The sequence below is a fragment of the Centroberyx gerrardi genome, chromosome 8 (genome assembly GCF_048128805.1).
Source record: "Centroberyx gerrardi isolate f3 chromosome 8, fCenGer3.hap1.cur.20231027, whole genome shotgun sequence".
In the NCBI taxonomy this organism is placed as follows: domain Eukaryota; kingdom Metazoa; phylum Chordata; class Actinopteri; order Beryciformes; family Berycidae; genus Centroberyx; species Centroberyx gerrardi.
This window is the reverse complement of record NC_136004.1, coordinates 22,434,139-22,455,965: the sequence shown is the minus strand read 5'-3', so window position 1 is coordinate 22,455,965 and position 21,827 is coordinate 22,434,139. Positions and strand designations below refer to the sequence as shown.

The window sequence follows — 21,827 nt, the reverse complement described above, 5'->3', positions numbered from 1 at the left end:
AGTGTTAATGTGTCTCACAACACACCAGCTGTTTCACAAACACACACAGGAACACACACACACACACACACACACACACACACACACAGAAAAGCACACATGCATGCAGGCAAACACACATATTCATGTACTCTCAAGCACTAGCACAAACACATGCACACATACACTGACACCCAGACGCATTAACAACCAGACACACACACACATGCAAACATACATACACATGCATACAGACATACACACACATGCCCGCCAGCTGTTTAACACACCAAAGGTCATTAATAGCCTTATAGGCACACAGATTACACTTGTTACTTTAATTATATTTCACCCATCATGCACACACCTGATCACTACTATCACTACCCTTATCTAGTTCATACATGTAGTTGACATTGACAATGTAACCCATACATTTTACATAGTAGTTGATGCATGCTGTTTGACATTAACATGCAGTTGACATTAATACAGCAACCCATGTATTTTAAAAAGCAGCAGATGACACTGATACCTATACATGCTCAGACTGCAATGATATATAGATGCTATTCTTAGTTCTTAAAGTGATCCATTTCCTGGTACCGCAGGCAGCAGAGTGCTGAGTGATGATGCCTTGAGCAAAAAAACTCTAACAACCCCTGACAAAAAAAAAAAAAAAAAAGCTAAGAAACCCGTCTAACCATACAATTCCTCAGTTCAAGATTCTACATATTCAGACTGAAATAAAAGCCAAAAAAAAAAGTTTTGGATGACTGTGTGGGGAAAAGCGCACTGCTGTGGGAAAAATAAATTAGCAGTCAGATTTCTCCTCCTGTGCTTTATCATGAACTCCGTCTAAGTTATAGTCAATAATCTAGTGGATCTTTTATGAAGGCATGAAGGCCGTGACACACACACACACACACACATGCACACATACACACACACACACACACACACACACTTTAATTAGCTTCTTCTAGCTTTCGTTATGTCAGTTTGCCATTGAGTTGCTTCCAAACAAACCGCACGTTGACGCTTGCAAAATTGTAGTGTATTTTAAGTATTTGTGTGTGTGTCTGTGTGTCTGTGTGTCTGTGTGTGTGTCTGTGTGTCTGTGTCGGACTTTGCTGCTTGTGAGAGCCAGTGTGCATGCAAATCTGTGTGTCTGTGTTTTCAAGGGAGGATGTGTTTCTTTTGAAGAGACAGTGGCAACTAAATTAGCGATCTAGACAGATGCTGTACTGTTGGAAGCCTTTGACTGAACCATGTTTTTTGTCAGGCGGCTCACAGTGGCCTTTCATTTCCCCCCATCGACCACAGGATAGCCATCAGTGAAGAACAGTAGTAACTGTTTGTGTGTGTTTAAAAATGAGATTCAGCAAGTTAGCCTCTGTTCTCCCTTTTTCTCACAAAGCGTATCTGTAGTTTTACCCAGTAGCTGTCATAAGTTCACAAAGATGCTAATGGGCTTGTTACTGGCAGTGCTTACACTTACAGAGAATGTCATTCTTAACCTGTTTCCTCAAGTCACCTGGTTTTATGTTAAGCTCATACTCTGATTATGAGAAACCTGGTTAAGATTCCTGTCTTACTCTCATATTAGATAGGTTACTGTGGCATGTAAACGTCTTATTCCTTCCACTTTTAGTTTTCAGACTCGGACAGGGTTATGGGTACATTTTGATGTCAACAAAAAACATGGCAGCGAACTGTACTTACTAGTACTATTACTAGTGGGTTCATTATTTCTTTCCCCTGTATTACAAGTATCCTACTATTGCACAGTCAAATTGGGATGAGGTTGCTGGTGGCCACACCTTTTCTGTTTTCTGCTTTTTTCTATCTGTGTGTGGGAATATTCTTAGTTTATCCATGGCAACAGGGCAACTCAATTACAGGGTAAGCAAAGGTGCATGTGAACAGGTTAACTCGAATAAGAACTTAACCAGAGTATGGCCAATAGCTGTGATACTCTGTGAATGGAAATGTAGCCACTGTGTGTTTGTGTGTGTGTGTGTGGAGAGAGAGAAAGAATGAAAAGAAAGGCAAAGTGAGTGAAAATGTGTGTCTCCATACGCAGACATGAGTGTATGTGCCTGCCTGCGTGTGTGTGTGTGTGTGTGTGTATTTTTGTGAGTGTGTGTTCGGTTTTGATCTGAGGGTCCATCAGGGAAGCAGCCTTTACATAACTCTGATAGGCCAATTAGTACAGAAGCCAATGATAGATGATGGGCTTCACAGGCAGACAGGGTCTCTAATGGAGGGGAGAGAGAGAGAGAGAGAGAGAAGGAGAGAGAGAGAGAGAGAGAGAGAAAGAGAGAGAGAGAGACCCTATCCTGAATCTCAAATCTGTTCCACTTTGTCCTCCCTCAAAGTTACATACAGCTTAATCACATTCTTAATATTTTCTTTGATGAAAAACACTTTTTGAGATGTTTGTGTTTTGTTGTGAATTGTTTAAACTTTGGTCACGTATTGAGTGAACCTGTTAGTTACCCTTTGAATTTTTTTTTGTTTTTTTTTCTGTTGTTTGACATTCATGTGATTGTCTATGAGAGGAAAACATTGCACCAGCGACTCTCTGAATTAATCAGATTGAAAAATGGCCTTTAAAGTACATATACAACCCGGAACCCCAACACACATACACACAGCGCGCGCACACACACACTCAAAGAAATAAAGATCATAATTATAATCTTGTCTCTTTTTTTCTAGGAGATTTGAGAAAAAAAAGTTACATTTTCCTGCAAGAAAACAAATGATGATTACCCTTTCTGCTGTTTCATTTATTTCCCCTCAAAGGTCAACAATAATCACCTTTTGTAATAGCCTCCTTTCCACTGAAGGCCAAAAGCCCAAGAACTTTGGCCCAGGAATTCTATCCTGGAACTTAAGCACTGGGCTAAACTTGTTAAAGTGTTTCCACTGAGCAACCTGGTCCCTGCGTAACCATGACAACTAACTTACACAACTGCTGCTGTCAAATGTACCGTATAATCGTTAATTAGTTTTAATTACTTTGTGGGAAGTTTTAAAAAAGAAGAAGGTTGCAGGATGAGGCTAACATCATTCACATGAAAAAACAAAGATTCATTGCTGGGCAGTGATTTAAACACCTACTGAAGGTGTTAAAGTAAAAAAAAAAACTGCCTTGCCTGCATAAGCAAAGGCATTTTTTTTCCTTTAACATTAGTCCTTTAGTACTGTGTGTGTCAAACTTGGAAAGTAAGTGATAGTAATTGCGGTATTTTCTAGACAGCTAAATAAGGCCAATGTTGGTGTTAAGATACGGTATCAGGCTAAAAAGTTGTTTCCAACTCTTAACAGTCTTATTTTTCTATGTGTAGCAAGATGTATTATTTATTTTAATTTTTTTCTAAGATAGCAGCTGAAAGTAATGCAGATTTAAGAATTAACATACCTAGTGTTAACAGGTAGATGCTCATTAATGTAGGAATGGCTGCACTCAGTTACGGACGTTACTAAGCAACACCCCCTATTTGAAAAAATATAGAATGTGATGATGTATAAGAATCAGGGCTAACAGCTTTGGCCCTGAGGATTTGGAATGGCCAAGTAATGGGGCTTGAGTTCCTGGACTAGCCCTGTTTTGGCCTAGGCTAACCCAGTGGAAAGGGGTCAGGAACTCTGGAACTAAGTTCAAGCACCAGGTTTGGCCCTCAGTGGAAAGGGGGCTATTTTGTATCATTTTGTCACAGAAAGACCTTTTTTAAGTATACTTCTCTTTAGTAATCGTGTTCACTGATGTCAAAGAAGAGGCAACAAGAAAATGCCACTTTGCAGCGGTGTTTAATGCCACTTATTAAACGCCACGCAAATGCCAGTGTGACATGACATTGTGACACCTAAGAACAGTCAACTTGCAACTAGAGATACAGACAGGAGCCCCGAACATAAAGCATGCTACTTCTTTTGATAGGCAATAAAAGACATCTATTCAGACGAGAAATCTTTCCAAGGGAGAAATGATGAAATATTTTGACAAAAAACACTGGTTGGCTTCTTTGACAGGTTGGATCGTTCTTATTCTATCTCATTAGTCTGTGTGTAATCCATCTTTCATCTGAAGTCCTCTGTCAGAATGCATGCTTGTTTATATATGTGTGTGTGTGTGTGTGTGTGTGTGTGTGTGTGTGACTTCCTCTCAAGCACTGGTTGTCAAAGTGACAGATAAAAAGGTCAGACAGCACCGCAAGAAAGACACAACAAACTTTTTTTGACATTGTAAACACGGTGATATTTCTGATCTTGATACCCTCATCAGCAAAGAATAAATGTATAAGGATACTTTGATCAAATAAAAGTGGAGCTTAGCCATGCCTTACCTACAAATCTAAAATTTTTGCACTATTGCTCCGCCCCTAAAAGGAATTATAATTTTGCTGTATATATAGCAGTCAGAAAGTGCAAGGAATGGTCAGGCACCTAGAGAAAGAACAGGCAGCAGTGACCCACTGCACTACTAAAAGAGGACAGATGGTGGGTTGATGCCGACATCAGTCCAGATCAGTTTGATTTGGTTTGGTTCAATATTGCGTAACATCCACACTAAGTCTTATCTAATCTTAGCTGATCTGAGCCAAATCTTCAGACCCCCAGAATCCAGTCTGCAGTTGTGTGGCGGACATGATCTCTTATCAGAATGGCTGTTGGTGGATTTGCTGTTTCGCTCCCTCTCCTCTCCTCTCCTCTCCTCTCCTCTCCTCTCCTCTCTTCTCTTCTCTTCTCTTCTCTTCTCTTCTCTTTTCTCCTCTCCGCTCCCTCTCCTCTCCTCTCCTCTCCTCTCCTCTCTTCTCTTCTCTTCTCTTCTCTTCTCTTCTCTTCTCTTCTCTCCTCTCCACTCCCTCTCCTCTCCTCTCCTCTCTTCTCTTCTCTCCTCTCCTCTCCTCTCCTCTCTTCTCTTCTCTTCTCTTCTCTCCTCTCCTCTCCTCTCCTCTCCTCTCCTCTCCTCTCCTCTCCTCTCCGCTCCCTCTCCTCTCCTCTCCTCTCCTCTCCTCTCCTCTCCTCTCTTCTCTTCTCTTCTCTTCTCTTCTCTCCTCTCCTCTCCTCTCCTCTCTGCTCCCTCTCCTCTCCTCTCCTCTCCTCTCCTCTCTTCTCTTCTCTTCTCTTCTCTTCTCTTCTCTTCTCTTCTCATCTTGTCTAGTCTGGCCCAGTTAGTACACAATGTTCTCATGTAGCATTTTCTGACCTGGTCTATTCTATTCTATTCTATTCTATTCTATACTATACTGCCCTATCAATGAAACACATCTGGAATTTGATCTATATCCCCCAGCAGCTCTGTAGAGCCCAGAAAGTGATAAGAGAATCTCTCTAAATGAGAGTGACGTGATTATAAAGAGACGTGCTGTGTCTGTTTAGTTGATTTACATTGAAATGAGGCATGCTTTTCTGGCTATTGTGGATGAAATTAATTATGTAAGCTGTCTGTGGGGCACATTTGCATTTTTTGATTGATTTGAGTGCTTTCTGTGCATTCTCTATGAAGGAAAATGAAGATGAGAGATGGGCATTGTCATTTATGTCAGCATGTAGTCACGGAATTGGAGGAGGTGTTTGCCCCAAGGAAATTCTGCAGATGATTGCAAACTGTCTCTGTGTACACATGTATGGATCTAATTTAAGTTTGCTCGGATATGCATGCAGTCATGGTTGTGACTGTGTATGTGTGTGTGTGTGGGAGGGGGGGTATCTTTACTTTAGTCTATTAATTTTCTGTGTTTGTGTGTATGTGTGTTTGTATAGTACGTATGCATAAACACACGCACACATTTTCAGTTTGACTTTGTCTCTTTGTCTCTCCTCCTGCCTGTGCCCCTCTCTCCTCCATGCCAGATTGCCTCTGTTAAATACCAAGCCGAACGCTAGCCGAGCCTCTATACGCCTGCCTGTCTGTCTGTGTGTGTCTGTGTGTGTCTGCCTCTCTCCTCCGAACCAAAACGAACGACCCAGTTAAATAATAAGCTGAAGGCTAACAGAGGGACCCCATCAACCTCTGAGCTCTATCCTCTCTGAAGCCATCATTCATGGGACTAAAGCTAGGCAGCATAATGACATTGTGGCAGTGTACTTGCGCTGTGCTGCAAAACATATTAATGTTAGCCATAATGAGTTTGACAGCCCAATATGGTTGTCAGGGACCGGGGAGGGTGTTAGTTGGCCAACAGTGCCCTCAAGTGGCAGAGGATGGTTGCGGCAACTGCAGTAAACGCTGCAGTGTGTGACTTTTTGTGCATTTTACTTGTGTGAATAATTTCCATCCTCCATGACTGAAGTGGAAAACAATGACATTGACTATGTAGCAGTTTAAATGGCAGTCTGACACAATCAATTATCATCTTAAAAAACATACCTGAGTATGATTGTATTGAACAGTAGTATCTTTACCCTCCTGATTGTTGCTGTTAGCTTGTCGCTCATTCATGCATCTATACATTCATTCATGTATGTGTGCCTCCTTATGGATGCCTGTGTATGTGTGTGGATGTGTCTTTTCTTTAAGTTTAGTATATGCTTAGTGTAGTACATTGCTCAACATGTTATTCAACGTGTTGTTCGAGACAGCGCTTAACCTACAGTATGTCCTTCAAGTGTGCTCTATGTCCATTCATGTATGGTGCCTAAAGATGCAAGGTACTGACAGCATAACATAACTGATGACGCTGATTACATAATGCTGATGAGCAGGTCATAGGCTGCCTTTTTCCATCTATGTGGCAGTGGTGTGATCATGAGACGATCCTTTGTCTGGTAAATGTTTAGCCTTGTAGGTGTTTGTCCTTGTGCATATCAGCCTTGTAACTTTCCAGCAGAGAACTACACCATTCCTTCTGCTGTGTATTTCTCTCCATGCTGCATGCATCATTAAAGAGAACATTGAATTGGATGATGACGAAATAGTTCAAGTTCAAGTTCAAGTTCAAGTTCGAGAGATTTATTGCACAGGTACAGAACAGTACAGGTACATTGGAATTCTTGTGCGTAACTCACTGAGTCAGCTTTTAAAAACAGGCAAAGAAAGGCAATTAAAAAAGCAGCATAAAAAATAAATAATAGATACACCCTATATAAAAATACACATTATGAATAAATACACACTATATAAAAAATACACACTGAATTATTGCACAATAAATTATTGCACTATGAATTGAGTTATTGCACAAAACAAAACAACCCATGGACTGGGGAAAACTCTGTATGACAGAGACCCGGAGAGTGAGAGGGGGTGAGATAGTTGAATACTAAATCCCAGTCCGTAATGTGTGAGTGTTGTGAGGTGTTAAGTGTCCATGGTGTGAATGAGGTGGAGGGTGTGGTATTTCCTTCCCGCCTTAATGTCCTTTGCAATCATTCTGACAGTGGCTGGAAAAAAGCTGTTGTGGAAGCGTGCCTTGTGAGTGGTGATGCTCTCTGGCCTGTGATGTCTCAGGCTGTGTCCTGAGTTCTTCCACCTGAACAGAGAGTGAGCTGGGTGGTGTCGATCACTGAGGACGCCCTGTGCTTTTCTCCTGCAGCGTTGTGTGTCAGAGCCGATGATTCTCTCTGCAGTTTTGATGACTCGTTGAACAGATTTCCTCTCAGCCTGGGTGGTGTTTCCAAACCACACAGTGATGCCGCTGGTGAGAACGCTCTCAATGAGTCCTCTGTAGGCCTGGGTGAGGGGCTGACGTCTTGAGTCCGGCCTTCTTCAGCAGCCTGATGAAGTAAAGCCGCTGCTGTGCTTTCTTCACTGTTGTCACGGTGTTTATAGCCCAGCTCAGGTTTTTTGACATGTGAAGGCCTAGAAACTTGTGACTGTCAGCCCGCTCCACCTCAGTCCCCTTGATGCTGCAGAGGGGGGGCTCTCCTCCTGAAGTCCAGAATTAGTTCTTTGGTTTTCTCTGTGTTAAGAACAAGGTCGTTGTCCTCTCCATAGACAATAATTTTGTTTACCTGTTCCCTGTATGATGACTCGTCCCCACCCTTGATGAGGCCGAGGATGGTCGTGTCATCTGCATATTTAATAATTATATTGTTGTTCTGGGTGGAAACACAGTCATAAGTGTACAGGGCATAAAGTTTAGGGCTGAGGCAACAGCCCTGGGGGGTTCCTGTGCTGACTGTGAGCTCAGCAGAGACCTTATTTCCCATCCTCACCACCTGTGGTCTGTCTAGTCTTTATTTCAGTTTTATCCTTCAGTGTGTCCATCTCCAGCTGCAGTAAAACAGAGATTTGAAAATTGTGCCATTTCACAGCACACAAGATGTTTTGACTGACTGACACACAGGCTAACATTTTGCACGTGTGTGTGTGTGTGCGTGTGCATGGTCGTTTGCTTACGTGCGTGTGTGTGTGTCCTACCCTACATCCTAGGATCTTGGAGCTTCAGCAGAACGGTGACATGGACATCCTGAAGCTGAAGTGGTGGCCGAGGGACAGCCCCTGCGACCTGTACAGCTCCGTCCAGACCCGGCAGCGCGGCAGCGCCCTGGACATCCACAGCTTCGCCGGCGTGTTCTGCGTCCTGGCCGCCGGGGTGGTGCTCTCCTGCCTCATCGCCATGGTGGAAAGCTGGTGGACACGGAGGAAGGGATCCAGAGTCCCCTCCAAGGAGGTAGGGGGACGGAGGGATGGATGGATGGTGGGAAGGATGGCGAGTTGAGGAGAGATGCGTAGGGGGGGTTGGGGGAGAGATGGTTGGGGAGGAATGGATCCCGGCTCTTCTCCAAGGTTGTGAGAGGGGGTTTGAGGGATCAAGGTGTAGAAAAATGAAAATGAGAGGGGATAGAGGGTGATGGAATGGAAAGGGTGGGACTTTTAGTTTCAGGTCTAGCTGAGGCAAGGAGAGAAGGATGTGTAGAGTCAAGGGACACTTCAGTGAAAAAAAGGGCAATTCTTCAAAACTCAAAAGCACGAGGAAGAAAGGTATGAGCAGAGCCCTCTATCTGAAAGAGCTGCAACATTGATGGGATCTGGAAAATGTTTTAAGCCTCCTGTGATCCCACTTCCCGGAACTAAATTTGCTGCCAAGCAACATCAGCAAAAACTGTGCTGATAGTACCGGCTGAAATTGTATTTGCCACAATGCTTCTGCACATTCTGTCAGGAAGGATCTCGGAGGTTTTGGACCTGCAGTGATCTCATTGGCATAAGTCTTTTGCATCGTCTTGTACACAGTGGGCTCTGGGTATGAGGAAGGGAAAGAGGGGTCAAACAGGACCTGAATGGTTTCAGCAGCCCAGGAAACGCTTCATTCAAATCCTCTTCTCGTGCACAGTCATGATCCCTGGTAATTTTGCCATCTATCACTCTAGAGCCTGTAAAAGCTTACCGGTCTGCAACTAATGCTAATTGTTTATATTATGAGATTTTATTAAGAGATATACCTACTGCCAAAAGCAAATTGATTTCCTGTTCAAAACTGAATCAAGCAGAACAAATTGCAAAATCTTTTAACTTAACTTCAGTTAGGAGGGTGTTTATTTTTGGCTCATGCCTTCGCCGCCCTCATTACTTGATCCAAAAGACTGCCATGTCATATTGAAGCCAAATAAGATATCAGATATAAAATCTGATGTTATATTAGATGGTTTGGATGACTTGTTTCTAGGGGCTGGTGCCACAGCCACACACAGATGCACACACACACACACACACACACACACACACACACACACACACACACACACACACACACACACTGGATAGTGAGACAGATGGACTGAGAGGGTTGTGTGCTGTACTGGTTGGTATTTAAACTGAAAAACAAAGTGCCAATCTCTCTCGACACCCTGATGAAGCACAATTACATTTTAGATCTGGACACGGATAGCTTCAGAGACATTAGAGATAGAGATGCACATCCACTGGAAAATATCTGCAAGGGCAGAGCACAAGTCATAGTAGTAATGTTTGAGTTAATGGGGTCTGTGGGCTGCAGTAAAGTGCACTGATATGAGGGCAGCCTGACCACTCGTCTAGCTCTTGCATTGAGCTGCCATTACTAGTAGTTAGAATGAGTTGATGAGCATATGTGCCCAAACTGAATGGAGCGTTAATCTGAAATTTATTGCGTCATAAACTGTTTAAATAGTAGTTACTCTATTGGCCCTACAATGTATTCAATATTCTTCTAAATACTGTCAGTGTCCCTTTTTTATTAATACTATTTTGATTTACAGTGGACAAGGATATCCTTTAAAATGAGTGAAATGCAGTTATTTTTTGAAAAGTTTAGAGATAAGAGGACACTGGCGATGTTAAAAGCTATACAAAACCAACCTGAGCCTACTGGAACAGCGTGCCTTGACCAAGACAGAGACAGAAACACTGACTCACAGTATGAAACATGGTTATGGACATTTAAATTAGCAACAACACCCTGTGAAATATCTAGTCGGCTTATCTACAGGTGATCACCTCAGCAGGGGAATCATTTGAGGCAATCAAAGTTTCTCCTGTAACATCTTGTCCTGGCAAGAACCCTGCAATCTGTATTAATCCATCGTACTTGCACAAGCTCAAGCCATTCTCCAGAGCTAGCCATTGTTGCCACCTCTCTAATTCAGCACCTGTCTTCTCTCTGCGTTGTTTTATCCAGACATGGATTTGACAAGGATTTGAACCAACTTCCCTCTAGTTAGCAAGCACACCCTCTATCCCCCGAGTCACCTCACATGCCTACTGCTGTGTTTACTAAAACATGGAGAGATAAAGTGTTCATGTAAATAACTTTAATCAAAACTGTGAAATTGCAGCAAAGCATAGCAAATATGGTATGCAAAACATGCCACTGATGAACTGAAAGAAATGTAATTATGTGGAAAATAATATTTGCACTTTTGGTTCAGAGTTAATTATTTATGTGTTGGTTACAAATTAGACTGAGGCATGAAGCAGCGTAGATTAATTTTAGCAGAAAATGTTTTGCCATCAGGTAAATTACTTTAGCTTCAGACAATTGCTTTTTCCCCTCTGAAGAGGTTCTTTGATAAAGGTGGATGATGTGGATAATGGCTTTAGAGAATTAATGCAGAATGGTTTCCTAACCTATCATTCAACTTACGGGCCTTAGAGATATAGTGCTTGCAGACAAAAGGGAGGTGTTTGAATGAACTATAATGTATTACAAAAATGGGTTTTGATAAAAGAAAGATGATCATAAAGCTGAACAAGACAGTTTGTATTAGTGAACATCTCCAAGTGACTCCAGCAGAAACAAGTAGGAGCAGCTCATCCCATCTCACTAATCTGTGGTGTCATGCTGATTTAAAGTTCCATTAAGAATAAATTGGAAAAGATGGCGAAGATAACTGTGACCGTACCCAGGATGATTTTCTGGCAGATCGGGGTACGTTTCGTGATTAAGGACCAATAACACTTCTCGTTTGGAAGCTGATTTGGATGAAAATGTTAAGATAAACATTCTATGAATCAACGGGTCCCGTTCATTAGTGGACTTTACATCGGTATAATATTACAGATCAGAGAGTCTCTATTTTTTGACTCACAAATCATTCAGCTGTCCTAGGCCATAGGAATAATGCGACTTGAGTGATGATCCCGTTTAACACTCGTTTTATGAATATTGTTCATAACAGCAATAGAGATGATTAAAATCTCATTGCTCTATTCAGGGAAATGAAATGAGTACAAGTGTGGCTTTACAGAGCAATCTCAAAATATTTACCCTCCATGCTCCTGCTGATCCGACAAAGATCCTAAGTGTCTGAAACAGAGATCACATCTCTTGGGCCCAGGTGGTTAAATGTTTCAGCCTCGCTCTAAAATAAGAAACCAACTCTTTCGTCTTGGGACCCGGGCGGGTTAAAACATACCGCTCCTCTCGCGACCCACCAGAAGTAGGCATGAGACACATTTTGGGTCCCAACCCCATAGTTTGTAAAGTCTTCTGAACAGCGCTAGATTCTGCCCTATAGCAACATGGGCATCCAACTGACTGCCTGTGTCATCTTCTAGTTCAGCAATAAACACTGCTTTTGATCAGGCATCAATGATTTCTTTTTTCCTCAGTGCAGTTTGGTACACACACACACACACACACACACACACACACACCATATACCCCATACCCTGAGCCCCCCTGCTCAGTTGCCAGCTTTCATCTGTTATTCAGACCAGTAGCCATGTCTGCCACTGAGCAGCCACAAAGAGAAAACCTCAGCTGAACCCTACATCATGTTCAGCACAGTGTAGTTGAGTTCCGACACGCACACACACACACACACACACACACACACACACCCCTGCAGTCTTCATTAGCCTCTAAGAGCAGCCAGTGGAATCAGCCCCTGACTGAGCACAGGAGTTGGGTCCCAGTAGTGAATAGTTGGGACAGCAGGGGGATTAACGGGGATGGTCCGTGATTCTCTTTGTAAATCTTGTTCAAGGTTTTTCCATATCAGGGCAGCAGGCAGTCAATGGCAAAAGGAAATCACTATTGTTCATTTGGAAGCCAGGTATGCATGATTGCATGTACTTGTATGCAATCAATTAATTACGTTTCATATAATGCTTTCATAGAAATGTAAGCTTACTGTGGTGCTTAGGTAAAGCTTGAACTTTTGTAAGATGTCAATTGTTTTTTTATATATTTCCAAGTTAAATACATTTATTATTTAAATGAGATATGACCCTGATTTTTGCCGAAGTGAACTATATATATATATATATATATATATATATTGTTTTGTGTAAATCCCTCTTCACAGGAAATGGAAAATGTAATGCGTATAGCTTAAAGAAGCACTTCACCAAAAAACAAAAATAATATATTCTGTACATTAGCTCCCACATATTCCATATTTGCCAACCATCTTGTACACCTTTAGTTTAAAGAGTTATTGAGAGTTTTTGAGGGACGAAGCCCCTTTATGCTACCATGGTGACCACAAAGTTGGCTCAGTCAGCCATGTTTGTTTTTGATAGTTGACCCCTGACATTCACCCTGCCAAAGTATTGACCTGGTTGCCACTGGATTAGCTCAAGCTTTGCCCATGGTGACAGATCATAGTACTGACCAATTGTCCGTAGAGGCCATTGTCTGCATCAGAGTACCATAGTAGCAACTGAGCTTTGTCTTCTTAATGAAGGCACGGCACTCTGAAACTGATACTACTTCAATATGTGAAGTATTTAATCTTTAACAAGAGGGTTGGCTGAGAGGTAAATCATTATTATCTCTACTTTTCCCCTAAACTAATGTATGTAAAAACACTCTTTCTAAAACTGAACCCACTACCTGTGCAAAATGTTTTCAAACAGGCATCAAGCTCCAAGAGTGGTAACTTTGGCTAGAACAGGAGCCAGTCAAGCCGGGCCCACTGCAGCACGTCATGACAAATTTAAGTCAACTTCAAAGCAGCTAATTAGATAAATTGGATATGTTGCATTTTATCGACTGGGGAAAAACCCAACCTCTTTGTGCAATTTGGCCCAAGTCATGGCCAGTGGAGAGAGTCTAGTGTGTTTAATGTTATCCAACTCATAAAGTTAAATTAATAAAGTGAAGCCAACTTTAAAGCTCATAATTAGCTCCACTACATGTGTTGCTCTCTGTCAGCTGAAATGAACTCTGTAGCCTTCCTCTTAATGTCACAGTGAGAGTCGCACTGGGCCAAGTGTGCAGTGTGCTACACAGTGCCTTTCTGCAAACTCCATGTGAAAAGGGAAAGCATGTGACCTACTCTGTGTGCGTGGGCCTAGCAAAGCTGGGCTTGGTAAGATTTGTTGGCACCAGGAGTAAAATGGGAATGCACTCCAATGCAGTGTGTTACTGTGTCCCATCAGTCTTATAGCCGTCTGTGTGCATAATGCAAGCTAATATCAGCGCCACAGTGAATTATAAAATGTTATATGATATTATCGAATTTATTAAATTGGACTCCCAACCTCCCACATGAAATGTCATGATGACTCTTGATATCGTTGAAGTTTGGCCTGGTGCAATGCATCACTGTGACACATTAGAGGAATGATGCTGCATGTGGAGGGTGAGAGAACCATAGTGTTACATATAACTTTTTAAATGATATTTAGATTAAATGACAATTTCCATTCTACTGAATTTGCATACTGTCTGATGTAACTCTCCCATGTGGATCAGCCTTGAGAGAGCACTAGCAGAAATGCCGAAATGATTGATGGAGGTTGAGTGCAGTGATGTCATTGGGATTATCAATTGGGTTTCTCCAATCACAGATGTTTTGTTGAGCAAGGCCCATGGATTATGTGTTCAACACTATGCCGACACTACTAATCATTTATGATTAGAGAAAGCCCACATCCCTCTTGTTCTTCCCTGAAGACAGCATACAGCTACTGCAGTCTGGCCGCTCTTAACACACAAACACAACACACACACACACACACACACACACACACACACACACCTGCATGCATTGCATACATGTCATCACTGCCTTAAAAGTCATTATAGCTTGCCTTATCAGTCACTTCCGGCTTGTGTCAATAAAACGAATGCTCAAACTTTGTGTCAGATACGTCATATCATGAAACCCATTAATGCAAGATATACATTTGTTCAGTTTGTTTTTTACATTCTTCATATGCCCTGGTGGTTTTCAGCTCACGTTTGTTCTCTCTCTTACTAGCAAGAATTAAAAATCAGCTTGTCTTATGCTCAATGACACATTCACAAACAATACTGGCATGAATGATGGTTGAATGACTACATTCATCCATCAAATAGTAAGGCCAAAACACGCACACACACACACACACACACGCTTTGTGCATACATCTAAACCCCCAACGCAACCCTCTGTTCAAGCTATAATACGACTAAACTGTGTTTGTGTCTCTGTCTTTCTTATACGTACTAAAAACATACATAATCACATATTGTACATGTCTGTACATGCCTTTACATACATACTGTATGTCATGGTGCTGTGTTAACTGCTTCGACTGTGGGCTGTCAGTGTTTGTGCTTGTGCTGCGGTTCTGTGTTGTGTGTTGTGGAATGGTTGACATTGTTATCTATGAACCTGCTTTTCGATGTAAACAATTTGCTTCAGGGTTTTTCCACTGGGCTTTTACACACATACACGCTCACAGACACACACACACACAACGCACACACGCTTGCATAGAGTTGTGGCACTTTGCCGCTTGTGGGTCCCCTACAAAGATGTTTGTACCATAATTGTTTTGACTGGTCACATTTAACAAGGGGATGGTATAGGCAGACAAGGTCAAGGGGAATGTGCAACTGTGTATTAACTATTTCCCTTCAAATCATCCCTGCTGTTTGGGGAATACCTGATACTTCACATTTCACAGTAAGATGAATTATGACTACAGTGAATGTGTGTTATTATGTCCTGAATACATTATTATTAGGTGACACATACTGACACGAATTATCCACATTTGTGGGAGTTAGTTGTCCTTCTACTATTCTTTCACTGTGCTTGAAACCATCTGAACTCATTTTGGTTTTGCCTGGGTGAGTGATGTCTGTGATGACAATATATATCTGATGAGAAATGGATCAAGTTGCCCCTAACGCTGGTTTGGAAGCAGGTCTAAATTTTGACAATTGAACATTTTGATTCTTTTTTTTTTCTGAGATGAACTATTTCCAGATGAGTGTCTGAGGCTCACTTCATCCATGACAGCAAAGCACTGTACAACAGAACGGCTATATTGCTTTACTCTTCTGGCCCGTAAATGTTCTGCCAGAGCTTCGTATGAAAGAGTTCTGTCACTGGAATCAATCTGAATATTACTGTCACATCGCCTGTCAATAAATAGTTAAAAGAAATAACTAAAGTCAACTGACCTGTCAGTGTCAGAACTCTTCCATAGTGATAACATCTCTGGTTTTGACCATGTGTGATATTTCATATAATCCATATAGCTTTAGCACGAGTAGAGCAGGCACTTCCATGTGTATCAAGGTTAACTCCTTCGGTACCTAAAATGGCAGGTTTTTCATGTTAGTGGTTTGGATGGGAATGGCCACTCTACTCGCTCTAACTCTATGAAATGATCTGTGTCACTGTGGCTCAAAGCTCTCATATTGCCTTTTTGTTTTGTTTTGTAGATAAGTACTCTGTGTTGAGGGGTGTAGCGGGCGAGGGGGAGAGAGAGAGAGAGAGAGAGAGGGAGAGAGCAATACAAAATGGCATTTAAACATCTCCCCTTTCCAGGTATATAATGACTGTGTGAATGTCTCTCTGAGGACACAACACAGAACAACCTGCCTAACTGTGTGTGCTGACTGACTGCCATGTCTTTTTTCTCACTCACCCCCCACCCGTCTGTCTCTCCAATCGACTTCTCTTTCTCCTCCACCTCCCATCCTTCCATCTGCCTGATCTTGTCTGTCGCTCATTCCTCCTCTCTGCCTGTCTGTCGTTTGTCTGTCTATTTGTCTGTCTGTCTGTCTATATGGTCTTTTTTTTTTTTTTTAAATCTTCACACACAAACCTCATGCACACAAACACACAAACATATTTATATTAAACTCTCTCCCCTCCCCATCGTTCTCTCTCTCTCACTCTCTATCTCTCTCCTCCTGTCCCTCTTGCTCACACACACACACACACACGCATATGCACATCACACATTCGCTCACACCAGACACAGGCAGATGGCCCATCTGCCAGGCAAGCTGCTGTACAGTGCCCTCACAGCCCCAACGAGCACCCCCTAGCCCTGGGGGGTCAGGCCCAGCACCAGACCCCCAACATCGCCAACACCAGCGCCCCCACCGCCACCCATTACCAGCCCCCAGCATGCTGCGACATCCCCTGCGCCCTGATTGTGCAGCACTCCTACGAACCCACCAACCCCTCTGAGCTCACCCCCAAAATGAGAATGACCACCTTCACCACCTCACCTCCCACCCCAAGGTTATACATACAATAGAAGATAAAAAATATATCAGCCATGTGATCATTGGTTAGTAATACTGGTTGATAGTTACTATTGTAATGCAATGATGTATAAATGACAATATAATAAGAGCAATGATGAAAATCAAGCCGCAGGAATGTAATCTTACAGCAGTGCTGTAGGTTGAGAGCAGATGTACCTCTTTTTGAAACTTTTATATACCTGGCATGCTGCCAGTTGAGTGTGTGTGTGCAATGATGCCTTTCTGCCATTAGAGGGTGCAGTCTCTCTATCTAGAGGCAAGTGGAGCATCATCTTTGATGTGCAGACACTGGAGTGAGCAGTCAGAGTTGCATGCTCTGAAGACTTATATGTGTGGGTAAATTCCTGCAATGAAGAATTTATTTAGCATAACATAGACATTTTTGCAAAATGTCTACAAACATGCTACAAATGAAGCCAAAAACGTTTTGAGCAATTTTTTTTTAAACTAAACTTGGCTTGATTTTCTAAAACAAAGCCTTTACTCACAACACATTGTACAGTAAATGAGAGCTATACATTTATTTTAGTTCTTTAGATTTATTTGTTTAATTTTAATGTAAATATGTTCAGATTTTGATCATTTGAGCTCACTGTTGGCTTAATTTGTGTCTCAGAAATTATCTTCTGCACAGTTAGCTACTGTGGGCCTTATGATGGAAGATTACAGTACGTCTTCCTTCATAGTAGATGTCAAAACCAGTCGTCAGGTCTTTCCTTCCGCTTTTTCCACAAAGGCCTTTCACTTTTCCTTGCCTCGGTCCCTCTCCCCTCGTAGTTACCCATGAGGCTCCTCTCACAGGCAGCAGACTGACCTTTTGTGATGCACTCTTCTCTTTCACCTCCCTTCATTTCTTTTTATACCAACTCTCTTCCCCTTCGATATCCCCTTCTCCACTTCTCTCTACCCCAAACGTTTAGTGTGTGTATGATAATGTCACGGCAAACAGCAGCGCCCCCCCGTCCTCTTCTTCCTCCTGCTGTCACTTCCTTAGATGGCAACCAGGGGGCGCCACTGGTGGTCCCCTCTGCCCCTGAGCTACATACAGTAGGGCCAGAGCCCCCTCCAGATCCCCCAGACCCAAAGGACACGGTCAGTAGATCTGCCTAAACCCCTAATGATGTGACCCCCCCTCTCTCCAAAAGCCCAATTTGTCTGTGCCCAAAATATATTTCTACGAACTCCCCCAGACTTAAACACTCGGCAATGTCTTGATCTATCTGTAGCACCAAAATGGGACCCCCCCATCCACCCCCACCCCCACCCCCAACCTCAACCCTAAATAATCTTTACTCACCAAGAGTTGAGCACTGTGTGTCTGTAAACCCCATAATGTGACCCCACCCCCCACCCGCCAGCCAGACACCTCCTCAGAAAACCCCTAACTCACCCCCAAAAACTAGAGAAGCACACTGCCGTGTGTGTGTGTGTGTGTGTGTGCGTGTGTAGACAACACAAAACTGAGGTGTTGCCTGTCAAGAATTTACAAAACTCTGAGCACCCCAGCACCCCCTAACACAGTTCACCAAGCCCTCTCCTCTCTGTAAATTCACCCCACAATCATTCATTGCGAAGTGAGCTCCCCTCCACCACCGTCCACCCTCCTCTATCCAGTACAAGCATGAGACACCTCTCACTGAGTGTTACCATCCTTAGGACTATGTGGATAAGCAATTTATATGTGAATGTAGCAGTATAAGGTATGCTTTGTAATAATGATAAGTTTCAGTTAAAGTATACTGTAAGTTAAGTTAAAGCTTAAGTTAACGTATGTATTTTGTGTTTAGTTGGAGCTAAGAAATTGTTTGAATATTACCAATGATTGTACCAACCCCTCTTCTGTCTGCCATAGCTGATAATTAGGCCATAGTGGCTGCATTGATGCTTCATATGCGGCCTGGGCAAACTTCACTTGAAAAAGAGATGTCAATCTCAATGTGAATTTTCTGGCATAATGGCTCATGCAATAGGTAACAAGAAAGATGTTTAAGATAAAGAAATTATTGTTGATCAATTGTAATAGTTTATTTGGCTACAGCAGCAGTACAACCCCAGTTGCTTTCCAGTATATAAGCTGTATGTATAGTGCAATAGGATAATGTATGGTAACGCTTGCTTGACAGTAGACCTAGCACACTGGAATCGCAGAGCGCACTGCATGATGGCGGTGTGTTGTCTGTGTGTATTCCAGATGAGCTGCACTCCCTTATAGACCTGGTAGAAGTGTGTGTGTGCGTATGTTTCTTTCTCCAAATATCCTGACCACAGCTCAGAGTGTGCTTCTCTATCCTTCCCTCCTTCTTTCCCTTCTTCTCTCTTGCTGTCCTGCTTTCTGTCACACCCACATTTCCCTGTGGCCACCATCCACTCATTACTTGCATTTCGCTTCACTCTCACTCTCACTTCTCACTTCACTATCGCAATCACTCCACTTTGAATCTCTTCTCTTTCACTGTGCCAAAATTTTGTTTTGCCATACGTGTGCTCTCTTGCCTTCATCCTTTCCTCCTCTGCGTTGTCTAATCCCTCTCCTCCTTGCTCTCACTCTCTTCTTTTCCTTATTATCCATTTATACTGGCTGGATGGATGTCATCCTTAATGTTGAATACAAATGCGTCCCATCCTTCTTCCTTGTCCTCTTCCTCCTTTGCAAAATATCTACTCTCTGCACGTACTCTGTTCTCCGTTTCCGTTTCCTCCCTTTTTGCTCGCCTTCACTGTTCTCTCCACTTCCCCATTCCTGTACAATTTGAACTACCCTCACTCCTTTTCCTTTACCTTCTTTCTCTCCTTTTCTTCCTTTCTCCAATTTTCCTCTGTCACATATTCCTCCTGCTCGTCTTCCTTCTCATCCTTTCCTTCCTACATCTTCTCATCCTGCCCCTCCTCCTCCCATCACCAAACCTCTCCCCTGAATTTTTCCCCCATCCCATCCCGTCTCATCCTTCCTTCCCAACCTCCTCCCTTCATGCCCTCCTCCCACAACTCATTCATTCCTCCTTTCCATGCTCTCCCTTCCCCTTAACCTCCACTCCCTTCTCCCATTCTCCATCTCCCTCCTCCTTTTCTCCCTCCTATCCTTCCCTGCCCCTCCCCAACCGCAGGACGATAAGGAGATCGACCTGGAGCACCTACACCGGCGGGTTAACAGCCTGTGCACCGAGGATGAAAGCCCCCACAAGCAGTTCTCCACCTCTTCCATCGATTTAACGCCCCTCGACATGGATGCCCTGCCCGCCGCGCGCCAGGCGCTGGAGCAGATCAGCGATTTCCGTAACACCCACATCACCACCACCACCTTCATCCCCGAGCAGATCCAGACCCTCAGCCGCAGCCTCTCTGCCAAAGCCGCCGCCGGGTTTGCCGCTGGTTTCGGGAGCGGTGGCGGCGGGGGAGGGGGCGTCCTCCAGGACCACCGGACTGGCGGGGTGGGCCCTTTCAGGCAGAGGGCCCCCAACGGTGGCTTTTTCCGCAGCCCCATTAAGACAATGTCCTCCATCCCTTACCAGCCCACAGGTCCGGGACCCAACTTTGGATACGGCAACGACCCAGACAGGGGCACCTCCATATGAGGAGCTGCTGAGGAGGTGGTTGAGTCTGGAGGAGGAGGAGGAGGAGCAGGAGGAAGAGGAGGAAGAGGGGAGGTGGTCAGAGTGGGCCATGGGGTGGTAAAACAAATACACTATGGCTAAGCTAAAAAATCAGAGGATAGAGATCTATGTACATAGGAATCTTTTTGTTTTCCGTTTCTGCTGGGGGTGTGTCGAGGGGCGTTTGTTTCGTACATGGAGGAGATGGAGGAGGTGGAGGTCTACCGGGGCGTTCCTTATCCTCCTGCAAACCAGCTGGTGAGGCGGGAAAGGGGAGGGAGGGGAGCGAAGGGGAGGGTGGGCTTGAATCCTTGCTTTATTGTTGTTGTTCTTGTGGTTGTTTGGGGGATTATTTTGGGGATATGTGTGAAGGGGGATCTGTTTTTTAATTGTTTCTGTTTTATGACGTGAGGGCTGCCTCATGTAATGGAGACGTACTGTAACGACATGACTCCTATTACTGTCTAAACCCCGCCTTGGAGGGTTTAGTTTATACTACTGCAACAACAGGAAACGCTTCTATATTCTTGTGAGCTCCAGGGCTGCCAGTGGTGGATGATGCTGAGGTGTCCCGGGCCATGAGCCCAGGGCAACCCCAAGGGGCTCGTACTAAATTAGCAATTATGGGGCAGTTATTTTCTAAAGGCATATGTAGGGCCCATAACGTATAGTTTTGTCCTTGGCCCTGGGAATACTTACAGCAGCTCCTTTTAGTTCTCTAAAGGCACCATCTCAGTGGTTATTGGAAGATTCTACTACTTCTTCAATCTTACTCTGCCTTTTCACTATATGGGAGTCCATCATACTCAGTTTTCTCTCTCTGGTGTTGTTTCACCAATACCTGTGGTTCCAAATGTGAAATCATCCCCAAGATGGTGTCCACACGGTGGCCTGACTAGACCTAAGACTTACAGCTGAACACATGCTGACACCGTCGCGGTGCATCGGTCTGGAAACTGTTGAAATGCCATGACAGTGCAACGATCTGATACTGTTGAACCACCAATTTGGTGCATCGGTCTTAAAGTATATCCGCCATTTTGGTGCATCAGCCTGAAACTGTTTTCACCATTTTGATGCACATTAAAGACTCTTTGTCAATCCCACTGCACTGTACCAGTGCCCACAGACCTGTAAGTGATTGTATGTAGATCTGATCTTTTCTTTTCTCACCTGTACTGTGCTGTCTGCTTTTCAAGGCAAGGTGAGATCCTCTAATCAGACTTTGAGAGGGATAGTTAAAAAGGGATGATACAACAAACAAGTGAAAGAAAAAAACATAAAAGACAAGCTGAAGGACTTCAAAAAGCTTATGCTT

The 21,827-nt window shown here is 43.4% G+C and overlaps 1 protein-coding gene across 1 annotated transcript in view; it reads left to right on the top strand.

Annotated features, from left to right (window-relative positions):
• grid2 (glutamate receptor, ionotropic, delta 2) overlaps positions 1–20,491 on the top strand; it is a 543,340-nt gene extending 522,849 nt beyond the window's left edge. The window contains exons 15-16 of the mRNA XM_071907238.2: positions 8,366–8,606; positions 20,024–20,491. Of these exons, the coding sequence (XP_071763339.1) occupies positions 8,366–8,606; positions 20,024–20,491 (709 nt within the window). The remainder of the gene's footprint in view (positions 1–8,365; positions 8,607–20,023) is intronic.
• Positions 20,492–21,827: the final 1,336 nt, after the last annotated feature.